Source organism: Bacillus rossius, chromosome 17 (genome assembly GCF_032445375.1).
Source record: "Bacillus rossius redtenbacheri isolate Brsri chromosome 17, Brsri_v3, whole genome shotgun sequence".
Lineage (NCBI taxonomy): Eukaryota > Metazoa > Arthropoda > Insecta > Phasmatodea > Bacillidae > Bacillus > Bacillus rossius.
The window spans coordinates 32,298,087-32,309,802 of NC_086344.1; the positions used below are offsets into that span (position 1 = coordinate 32,298,087).

General features: G+C 31.6%; 1 protein-coding gene across 1 annotated transcript in view; it reads left to right on the plus strand.

The window, feature by feature from the left end:
- LOC134540888 (fat-like cadherin-related tumor suppressor homolog) overlaps nt 1–11,716 on the plus strand; it is an 898,605-nt gene that overhangs the window by 781,344 nt on the left and 105,545 nt on the right. The window contains 1 exon segment of the mRNA XM_063383917.1: nt 8,140–8,250. Coding sequence (XP_063239987.1) covers nt 8,140–8,250 — 111 coding nt within the window.

An 11,716-nucleotide genomic window follows, 5' to 3' on the forward strand; every position in this document is an offset into this window, starting at 1 on the left:
CAAAACTTTACAACGCTTACAGTTGATGCTATTAAAATTTATGTCTGGAATATACTTTTATGGACATACTGTAGTTATCCCCCCTTTTTTTTTTGGCATGCCAAGGCATAAATTACCTCTCCCAGACCTTCTACACCTTGTTACAATCACCTGATTACTAATAGGCTCTCATCTGTAAGCGCTGTTTTATTTCACCTCTCAACCGATCACCATCGAAATGGTTATATTGTGATTTTCACTGTTCTTAATCCTCAGTAATATCAAATAGTGATTATGGCTGTGATAAGTAATTGGTGAGTGAGTTTAAAATGAAATACCATTTGAAAGTTTTTTTTTTATATTCTAGATTACATACAAACCATCCATTTTAGAGGTAAACATAATATAAATACTGGCAGGAAAATGTCTGTCTGGTTCTGCTAATGAAATATAAATGGTTGGAGACTGTCCACTTAAATAATCTGGAACTTACCTCTGAAAGGGTTTTAGCTTTGTAACTAAAATAAAATTGGCACATTACAGTGAACAGTAGTCAGGAATGTAACTAGAGGGTGGGATTAAACAAAACTGAAACTGGCAGAGTTATATTTACCATAAATATTTACCTGAATATCGTAGTGTTAGAACACAAAAAAAAAACTATGGAGGGCAGATGAACTGAATTACTTTTATTGAAATATACATACATGTACAAGGTGAAATATTTAAAAAACTGTTATATTTTGCACACTATCCCAACTTTCCATGTATTAAAAACGAAATGACCGCAAATAAACCAATTTATTTACCACTTAAGTTGACTAAAAAATATTTGGAATAGTGGAAATTATTTATGGTGGCGATATGAGGTGTTGTCGAGAAATGTTTTGGTTTGTTTGGTTTGAAAAAAAAAGCAGGGGGGGGGGGGGGGGGGGGCAAGATAATTTCTTGTCCCGGGTGAAACCCAGTCTAGTTATGTCCCTGATAAGTAGATCTATTTATTTTTATGTTTGATTCTGCAAATGTATTTGTAAAGTGTCCCTGTGATTTAAAAAAAAAAGTGTAATACAATTTTTACCAAAATATCCTGAAAAAGTGGTGAATTTGGTTCACAAGGTAAATACCCTGATGGGAAATAATAATGTAAACACGATGAGGTTTTCTTGCTCGAAGTGCATGATCAGTCACTATCCACACATTTATGGCACCGGCACTGCATGGCCTGTGACGTCTCGTGTTGGTAGCAATTTCCTTGCACACCCACACCCAGCGTGGATATATACACATATTAAAAAATATATATTTTTTTTTCCACCCCGCAAAACGTCATTCCTCAATTTGCACTGCGCGTGTATCTTGGCATGGTCAAGTTAAGGTTATTTATTCACCTGGAAGCGTACACCACAGAACAAGCACGGAACACAGACGTGTGACTCTTACAGCGGAAACTGAGACCTTGTTTTGCGCGACATTTGGCTCTATCTCTGTTGCGCGGGTCCATAACTACTAGCATAAAAACTTTCGGCTAGAGGTTCAAATCAAAATGTGTTGGCTTTATAATGATAATTTTATTACTTGATGACTAATTGCCCAGTAGAAGAGATTATAATGATCAAAAATTACTTAATACTGTTTTTTTTTTAATAAAAAGTAATATTCTGTATAAATGAGTAGGATATGCATAATTTCTGGTATGCCGTACCACAAAATATGTGGCTACCGAAATAAAGTAAATTAATTTTGACTGGTTTCTCTGCCTGATAATAGCCGATGCGTCAATTCTCAGGAACAAGGCAGCATTGTTTTGTAATGTATTACGAAAGCTGCTATCTGGCGGGTGGTCCTGAAACTACTTCAAAAACTAGTTCTCAGTCTCTGCAATCAGAGTTTATCCGCTGTGGTGTACGTACCTCACTCCCGACAACCTGACGGTGCACGTCACGATAACGCCTGTCTTCTTTTCTCAGTATGCACCGTGCTTGTACGTTTGTATAGAATAGCCTTAAAATTGTACCTAAATAACTTTTGACTTGACGTCATTCAGGGTGCGACCTTTCAGACCGTTGCTTAAGGTTCTGTAACTCACACCGAGTTGGTTATTTTGTTTATCTTATTTGTACTATTAATTGAGGGATTTTCCTGTAAAAAAAATATCCATATAGATCTCTTGGGTCACAAATTTTCTCACTCCATATTTACTGAATGCTGTTTTCGCAAGTGCTATTTATTTTGAACACTTTTGTGGCTTTTTACCGCTACAGTGAAACCTCGTTTGTAAAAAATCCTCCTGTTAATACAAAACTCGCATTAATGCAAAGTGTTTTTAAGTCGCTAAAAATTATATAAGAGTTATAGTGCTTAGTAATTTGTTTAATACAAAAGCATGGTTACTGAGTAATACAAAGTTGCTTTTGTTCCAAAGGTAAAAAAATTACATGTAGTAAAGTATGAATGTGGATCCAGGGGGCAAACACCCCCTCCCCCCCCATTTTTTTGCACTGGAATTATGAAGCCCTCAACTTGGGGGGGGGGGGGGGGGGAGGAGAGAGAGAGAGAGTGTGAGAGAGAGAGAGAGAGTGAGAGAGAGAGAGAGATAGAGAGAGAGAGAGAGAGAGAGAGAGAGAGCTGCCTGCACTTGCAAAAGCGTGACTGTTGAACGGTTTTGATGTCAAAACTATGTCTTACAGAAAAATATTTCTGATTGCTATTAGTTAAATAGGTAAAAATTGATTTTATTACCATTTTCTACAATTTGAAAAGAATTTGTAAAATAAATAAATTGTGCAAGATTGGGCGTTAAGGATAATCAAATCATGCCCTGTAAAATTTACCATTAGGTGGAAGATTGACACTATGATAAAATTGATATTATTAAAGCTAACTGTCTTAATGTAGATAATAAATATGGGCAGTATTTAACATACAAGCACTGTATTCAGAGATGACTTGTAGGTTTACGTGCCAGATTCCCCCCTCACTCCTCCTGGAAATTTCCAGGGGAACCTTTGCAAATCCTACAGATTTGTGCCCTTGTAGTAAAGGATGGTTGATACAAATATCTCATAGTAATGTAAAGAAACAATGTCGTAGTTTTAACTAAAATAATACTCATGCCATTTCATTGGTTCATTGTTGGTTTGGGGTAAAATCTTTGAAATGTTTTTCTTCCAAAATGTTGGTAGTATGTATTTTTGTAGGTTATTTCTAAACCTTTGTTTAATCTTCTGAATTTGATCCTTTAAGTGTGAAACAGTTGAAAATATATGTTTGAGCCATAAGTGTAGCCATCGTACAATTGTATTTTTTAAACCCTAAAAAAACAGTACATTTGGTACAGTGCAGGCAAAAGACCACAACGAAAGAAAAACCCAACAATAATGATACTAAACAGATAAATCCGGGCAACACAATGACGACAGCACAGTTTAACACAGGAGGCCCTCTTAGGCTGCGAAGTTTCAGGAACTGACATCTCCTGCCTGTCATCACACACAAATGGACAGATCGTCTCTTGGTCCGTTTTTGAGGTTTCTCTTCAACATGCAATGTAATCTAGCAGTGGCGTATGTCTAAAAAAAAATAGTTTTTATATCTCTCTTCCCCATTGCAAGAAACTTTCAAATAATGCATTTTAAATTAACCATTTCCATGGCATTTACAACAGAATTTGTAGTTTTGAAGTTTTTATCTTATTTTTTTTTCTTGCCCAAATAATTTGAAATTAGTTTCAGGAGATTTCCCCCCCCCCCCCCTTCCCTTAGTAACCATAACAAAACACCTACCGAAAAAAAAAAAACTAGAAATTACATATTTTAGTTGCCTTTTATTAAGAATTAAAATTGTTTTTACCTGTTACCACTAGTTAAGAAAAATATATAATTGTAGTAAGTGAATTTTATATAACTTAACCATTCAAGGAGTGAATCAATTAGGAATGAGCTTAAATATTTTTTTTTTATCTCCTGAAAATAATATTATTTTATGTTTAATTACTGCTAGTTACCTTGTACACAATGTTAAATGTGTGTTACTTCGGTAGAAACTCTTCGGACGTTTTGGTGTAATGTTGATTCGTGTCTGGTGAAATGTTTGTTATATTTTTCCAAGTACTGCATTAAACTTCCCGGTGTGCTTCGTGCTTTGTCTCTGGTGTCATCTGCCAATCTTGGCTGCCCATTTGTGTGGTGTGACAACTGGCGTTTTGAGAGTGTGCGTGATATGCTAACTAGACGCTGAATGCATATCTCTCGCTAATGTTGTCTCTTACCTTTGTAGTGCGGTTGGGAGTTCTGCTGCAAGAAGTTTCTCTTTCTCCTAGGGTGTGCTTTGGGTTACGACTTTGGTGTGGTACTTTGCAGGGGCGAAGCTAGAAGCTACATAACTACCACATCTTCTTGACTACATTTTAAATTTCAGATATAATTGTGTGAAAGAGGTTATCATATAAAATATGGTTTCAAAAAAAAACTCTATATATTTCTGAATCAAATCAAGCTGACATTAAGAATATTTGTCTGAATTATAAACATACAAAAATTACAAGCTCATCTTCGCTCATAAAATCCTAAGGTGGTGAAAATTATTTTTCTTTATAATTAAAAATTCGTACCACCAAATCTAACAAAGGGAAAGACAAGAAAATGAGCATCAATAACAAACAGAAATATTTATGAAATATGTATTAACTTTTTTTTTTTTAGAAATTCTACCATTAAGAGAGTGAAATGGGAGAAAGTATGGTTTTAAAGTAAAATCAAAATTCTTTGACTAACAAAATCGTAAGAAACATTTTAACAAATTTGGTGGCCCATGCGTTGCTTTTGGGTGGGGGTTAGCTGGAAGAGTAAATTGTACAAGATTTTATTTAAATTCACATTTGTTTTTCTATTTAGTTTCAACTCTTACAAGTTAAATTCAAACCACTTAAACTAGAGAGCTGAAAGTTTACATACTTGTTCAATTCTGATGACAATAAATTTGTTGGATACATATAGATTTTGCCATTTTGAATTTTGGCTGTCATCTTGAAAATCCTTTATTATTATTTTAAAAATATCGAGAAATATTTTAAGTTCGTAAATAATTTACTTAATTTAATTTTAATAAAACTTATAAAAAATTAATTACGCCATTTTATTTATGTCGGTCAGCTTAAAACTCAGTAATTATTATAACAAAAAATTGGGAAAAAATTATTAAAAACTACTATTAAAAAAATTTTCCGCCATTTTTTACTATAGATATTTACTTTAATATCATAGTGTTAGAACACAAAAAAAATAGTTGGAGGTAAGATTAACTGATTGTTTGTTTTGTAAGATACATATATTTATGTCATCAAATATTTAAAAACAAGATATTTTTCGCGTGCCATCCAAATTTATTGCGATGTATTAAAAATGAACGTACTGAAATTTACCATCTAAGTTGAATCAAAAATATTTTTAAAGGTGGAATAAATATCTGGTGGCAATATCAGGTGTTTTTGGGAAAGGTCTAGTTACGTCCCTGGTTCTGTTGAGTTAGTTCTGTTGAGTTAGTTCTGTTTTTAAAAATCAAAATAAATACAGCTCATAATTTTCTTGATTTTGCTGCAGTTTTTTTTATGTTCTTGTTCTAAGTGTGTATGTTACGGTTGAGCCGCCTAGGCAGTATCATAACTCTGAATCCACTTTCACTCTTTTTAAGTTGTTTAAATTTGTTCTGTTTGTACCATTTTACTAATTTTAAGTATTTTTTTTTACAAACTTCAAGCTTTTCATAAATTTGTTTTTTCCTTTCAAAATATTTAAAATTTCGTAACACGCAATAGTAAAATATAGTCTTACAGTTTTGTTTGATATATACAAGCATAGGACCATATAACGATTATAGATAGAGCCAAGATTTTATGGTGCGCTAAAAAGTATATTTCATCATTAAAAATAGTGGATTTCGTGTTTTTTGTATATGTACATATCAAGTACATTTACATTGATTAGCTGCTTCAACATTTCATGGTAAGGTGCTTCAATTGTGTACATGTATTGATGAAAGTTAAACAAAAACATGTTCCTTAGTTTATGAGAAAGTTACAAATATAAAAATTAAAAGTACGTAAAGCTAATTTTTTTTAAAAAATTTTAATGTCTTAAGCCAAGTTATTATTACTAGTAATATGAATAAAAAAATCATTATACAATGTTAAAACCCCAATATCATCAAATTTATATGTTTATTTTCTGTTGATTCTGCATAAGCCTTTAGCCATATCTGTATAGTATCACTAGTATCAGCTATAGACTGCTTTTATTTACTTAAAAAAAAAAAAAAAAAAAAAAAAAAAACCTGTGAACAGAAACTGAATTAATACATTTACTTATTGTATAATATTTTAGGTTTTTGAATACAAGACAAAACTAAAGGTATATGAAAATAATTAGACATTTTGATAGAAAAAACTAAGTAAGTGAGGCGATTTCGCTTTATTTTTTGTTTTGACATCCATTTTGGTATTATGTGGTGGATTGACTTCAATTTTGTTATTTCACTTTTATCACTATTCACCATACAATCTTGCCTCTAATTATAGAGTAACAATTAAATTTGCCAGTAAATATTGGTTTTTGCAGTGCTAGTCCTATTTATACAGTGTTTAGCATCAGGGCAGTCTATGGTTCACATTAGTGTGTTTTAAATTCTAAATAATATGGGACCTTCTTGTAGACATTTAATTTAATGTTTGTCGACATTGAAAATATTGTAATAATAGTTTAGAGTCTGTGACATTATGCAATCTCAAATGCTAGTTTGTTTGTTGGTGACTATACCTAAGAAATGTAACCTTACATTCTTGATGAGTTTAGTATATCTTTGTAAATTGTACATTTTTTCTTTATGTTGGCAGCTATTTGATATTCTTATGGGGTCGTTGTGCAATTTTTCAAACGTAGCAAATTCTTCCAGTTCTTTGTATGCATGAAGGTTCTGTTTCTTGATTTTTGTTTTCAGTGGCAGGGAAATTCACCTTATTTTCTGTTAGAGATAAACTTAAATGTAGTGTAGTGATTTTTTATTTACAAAAAATGTTGTTTTCCTTTAAAACCTTTAAATTATTTGCATTTTTGAAGTACAAAAAATACCAGTACCTACATTAATTTTTCTGTCAAATTAATGTTTCCTTAAAGTTTTCAATTATAGTTAGTTTGAATAACTTCTTGGTAAATGTATAAAAAATAGTGTTGTTTGATTTAACCAGTAACATTTAAATCAATGAGTATAATTTATGGCTACTATTGTAGATATTAAAGAGTTCGAGAGAGTATGATTTTTTTAAATATTATACTGTATTATATACTATACACTAAATATATACCTACCCACTTTTTTTTACTTTCAAAAAATTTTTACATTATTTTGGTTTCTTATACTACTTAAATTTATTTATTAGTTCTTGACTAGATGTTTACTTAAAAATTATTTTTTTGATACATATAAATTTTCCATTTTGCTGTTATTTTATTGTATATCACTGAAACACTTTCTGTCTGTTTGCAACATTTTATCAGAATTAAAGTCCTATTTTCACAGCAATAACGATGTTAATGTTAATGTACAGGAAAATTACTTATTGTTCTGTTGTTTTTTTTATGAAATTTTAAATGTAGACATAAACCTTAAATTGAAAAAAATCTTTTGTGTTACAAAGTATGTATTGCATGCTACAACTCAAAATATTTATTTATTTATTTATTGCTACTGTGATTTCTTATACTTTTGAAACTAAAAAGGCTTCAAAATCAGTGATCTTATGCAAAATAAGAAGTCTTGTTTCCTCACGGTTATCTAGAGCAAAAATATAACCTTCATGAGATGTATCATTTTGAAGATTATATAAGTTATGTTTAACAATGAAATTTGACAGCTATTTACCGCCTTCTTTTGAAATTTTTTTTTGCACTTCTATACTCTATTGATATAATTGATATATTTTAGAATTCTTCATTCCAGTTAGAATTTATTTTGTGTACAGCTATCAACACTCTTCTGATTGCTTTGTTATTTAATATTGTTTGGTTTTTTTTTTTTTTTTTGAGTGTTCCAATGATAGACATGTGTTGACTGATGTTATTATAGTTTTAAAAAAAAACTATTTTAAACACACGTGGCATTCTTTGTTAGTCGACCCAGAACGACTCAGACGATGCGGAAATAGGAGGTGACTTGTTTCTTGACAATGAAACTTGGGAGAGTTTCGAACCCAGCTCCCTAACTGGCGAACCTGTGTTCAGGGTAAGAAACAGCTAACTCACATCTCACGAGTACTAAAAAAATATTAAAAAAATTATCATTAATGTTTTAATAACACTGCCAGACTACATCGTGGCATTTTGTTGTAACTGTGTAAATAAACTGTATATTTTGAATGCATGGACGGTGTAATATTTTTTTTTATAAAGTTACAAGACCTGCATCTTGGCTCTCTTCTGTTGCTATAGACTTTTACGTAATCATTGGGAAAGGTCAGTTAAAAATTTTGGGGTGAAAGATGTACACTAGTTTAAGTAACGATGTCTCGGTAAACATACGTTTGAAATAAGATGTTTGTGTGATATGCGTGAAAGTTATGTCAACTGTACACTCGTATGCTGGGTGCAACAAAATACGAGCAAGTACCCAAAAGCTTTTCTTTTCATTACAATGTGTACCAAATTCAGACATGCCTTCTGACAATGTTTGACTCATTTTAACTGTTAGGTTTTTATTAAAAGAGAGCCTAACTCAGAATATTTTTAACAAGTTTGCAGTTATGACATCATGAGTATTAGCCAGGTTTAAATCTCAACATAACATTCATGTGTATCTCGCAGACATTTTAATATTGTGGGCCCATGTTTACGTAGACATGTTTTCTTGTGCGGGTGTGGAATTTGCATCCTTACAATTTTTCAGCAACTTCTCCATTGACCATTATGTACCAGTGTATAAATCGATTTGTGTTCTGTACATTGCATGAATTTATATATTTTGGGGTTCCTAACCAGCATGTGCCTATGTTTCTTGTAAGCATGTTTTATTTTATCTGTTTTTGTGTACATTTGTATGATACTTTGGGCATGTTTTCTAATTGTGTTTTGACATGTTGCAATGAATTCTATGTGCACTTATATAGGGATTTTTAATATCTAGAGCAAATGGATTGCTCCAAAACATCCCTTCCCTTTGGTGATGAGAGAATAATAAACATGAGTGTAATTTATATAAGACTTATAAAAATTAAGTTTGTTGTAGGACTTGAAGTAAACTGGAATACTACATTTGGCACCAAAACAATTTTGACTTTATGTTGAAGCTAGCTTGAGATTTTTTTTTTCACATGCTTTTCTAACTGATTTTGACTGAAACTTCTGACTTGTGCATGAATCTCTGAAATTGTAATAGTGAAGAATTGGGAAACATGAGGTATGAAGTGCAGTTAGTTGACTAAAGAAAAAATGGTGAAGTGATTGTGAATGCTTCAGTCTTTTACAAGTGTCACTATCATCGAAAACAGTTCAGGAACATAATAACTCACATGCTGCATTTGGTTTGGGAAGGAGAAAAAAAAAACAGCCAATGGATATATTATCTGATATATAAAAATTAATGTTTGTGTGTTCGTCTTCTAAGCGCTCACGCATCATTCATCTAACAGAGAGATACAGAGATAGATAAAGATGTAGATGCTTTGTATGTACTATGTACAAACTTAAAAAAAATTACAAACATGTATTGCAACGCATGCCGCATTCCGGGCTTCAGCTAGTAACTTATAAAAGAGTTAAAGTTGGAGTTGTTTTTGAATCTATAAACCCAAACTAGAATCTTTGAGCAATTTTTGCTTGAAAAGGAGCTTTTAGTGATAAGTTTTCTATTTTTAGTCAACAGCCTACTCTTGTTCATTGTGGTAAAATATGTTACTGTGAAAAATGGTCTATGAATTTATACATTCAGAAAATAAAATTTTTGATGCAACAAATTTTTAAGAAGCTTGAAAAAAAAAAAACACATGAATATTTTTTGTGACATGCTTTTAAATCATATCACTCTCTAATAATAACTTTTTTTTATGCTGAAAGCAGCAAATACATTTTCTTCAAATTTCTATAGTTTTACTTATAATTGCATTAGAACACACATGGCATCAGTAATATTTAGTACTTAGTGGGGTTCTCTTTAAAATGACAAGCACTGCACTAACGGTATGCGTTAGTTAATAATGCCAGAGATGTATAAATTTTTACGCGTGTGCTAAGTACGTACTTTTTTTAATTTTTTTTTTTCCACACTGTGTATTTGTAAATGTGATCTCTGAGGCAGAGTGCCTGGTGGTTAAAAGCTGAACATCAGTTCAGGAGGTCGCAGATACGATTCACGATCGAGGGTTTGGGACTTCAGTTTTCTGTGTCCTTTCTCCTCATAGTTCCATTGAATTTACCTTTGTGTACCCTTCTCTAACAACCTGGATTACCAATAAGTCGTGAAGCCATTTAAAATATATATATAAATAATGAAGGGGCCAATCCAATCCTCAAATCCTCAAAAGCCATCAGATCCTTAGTATTTTAAGGATTCAATATTTGAAGACGAAAATATTAAGGGAAATAAAAATAAAATAAGAAATTCTACAGATAACCTCTGAAGTTTATTTGGTTATTTTTTTTTTTCCTACCTACACTGTTACCAATTCCCAAGATATTGTACTTTTAACAAGTAAATATTTAAATAAAATAGGAATAGGTATTGATTTCATCACTAAAACATTTAAAGGGTAAAATGTTTCCACACCGTGGTTAATTATTTTGCTTTTTTTTTTTGCCATTTATTTTATTTTTGAACCTTGAGACCTAGATTCGGATTCGAGGGGTGTATTCGAGGTAATCTCTGGGATTCGGATTGCAGATGAAATTGGGAACTGACCCATCACTAAAAATAAACAAACTCACTTATGCTGGATGTTTATCAAGAATTATCAGTGTACAGGTTCACTTCTTGCCAGATACTAGTAATGACCTTGGTTACCTACAAAATTATTTTTTTTGAAGAAATTTTTAAACACACGCTTGATAGTTTTAAAAAAATTTTCCGTACGTGAAATTAACTCACAGAAATGGCAAACAAAGCTGACTAAACATCTTTCACCACAAGTGGTTTTGTAACTGTTTTATCACCTTGAATTAAACAGGGTGGATTAAACTGGGAAACATAATTTTGTCTTGACCACCAACTGAATGTTTTGAGTTTTTGACATCACTCACCAGAATTATCGTGTTGAAATATCTCACTACTCCTGTAGTATACAAGCGTTAAGGGGAAGGGATAGGAATGTAAAGAAGCCATATTATTTTCAACAGTTACTTTACCATAAATAGTTTCTATCATTTAATATCGAAAATTGGCCTTTGTGAAAGGAGAGATAACACATTAAGAGTTTTACAAACCCATTGACAGTTTTATTACAGTTGTAATTAAACCCAAAAATTTAATTAAAAACTAAACATCTATGACTTCTCAAGGTAAACTATTTATAGTATCCAGTCTAATTACTTCCGATATTCAATTAAATTGTATACTATGCTTTGACAAAGTCAAATTTGGAAAATAGAATGATATAAATTTTTTATGGGTCAAAATTGTTTGACCAAAGATGGCGTTTGTGTTAATGTAAAAACTGTTAACACAAAAAAAACTTAAAGCAGCTTTGATAAGTAGATTTATA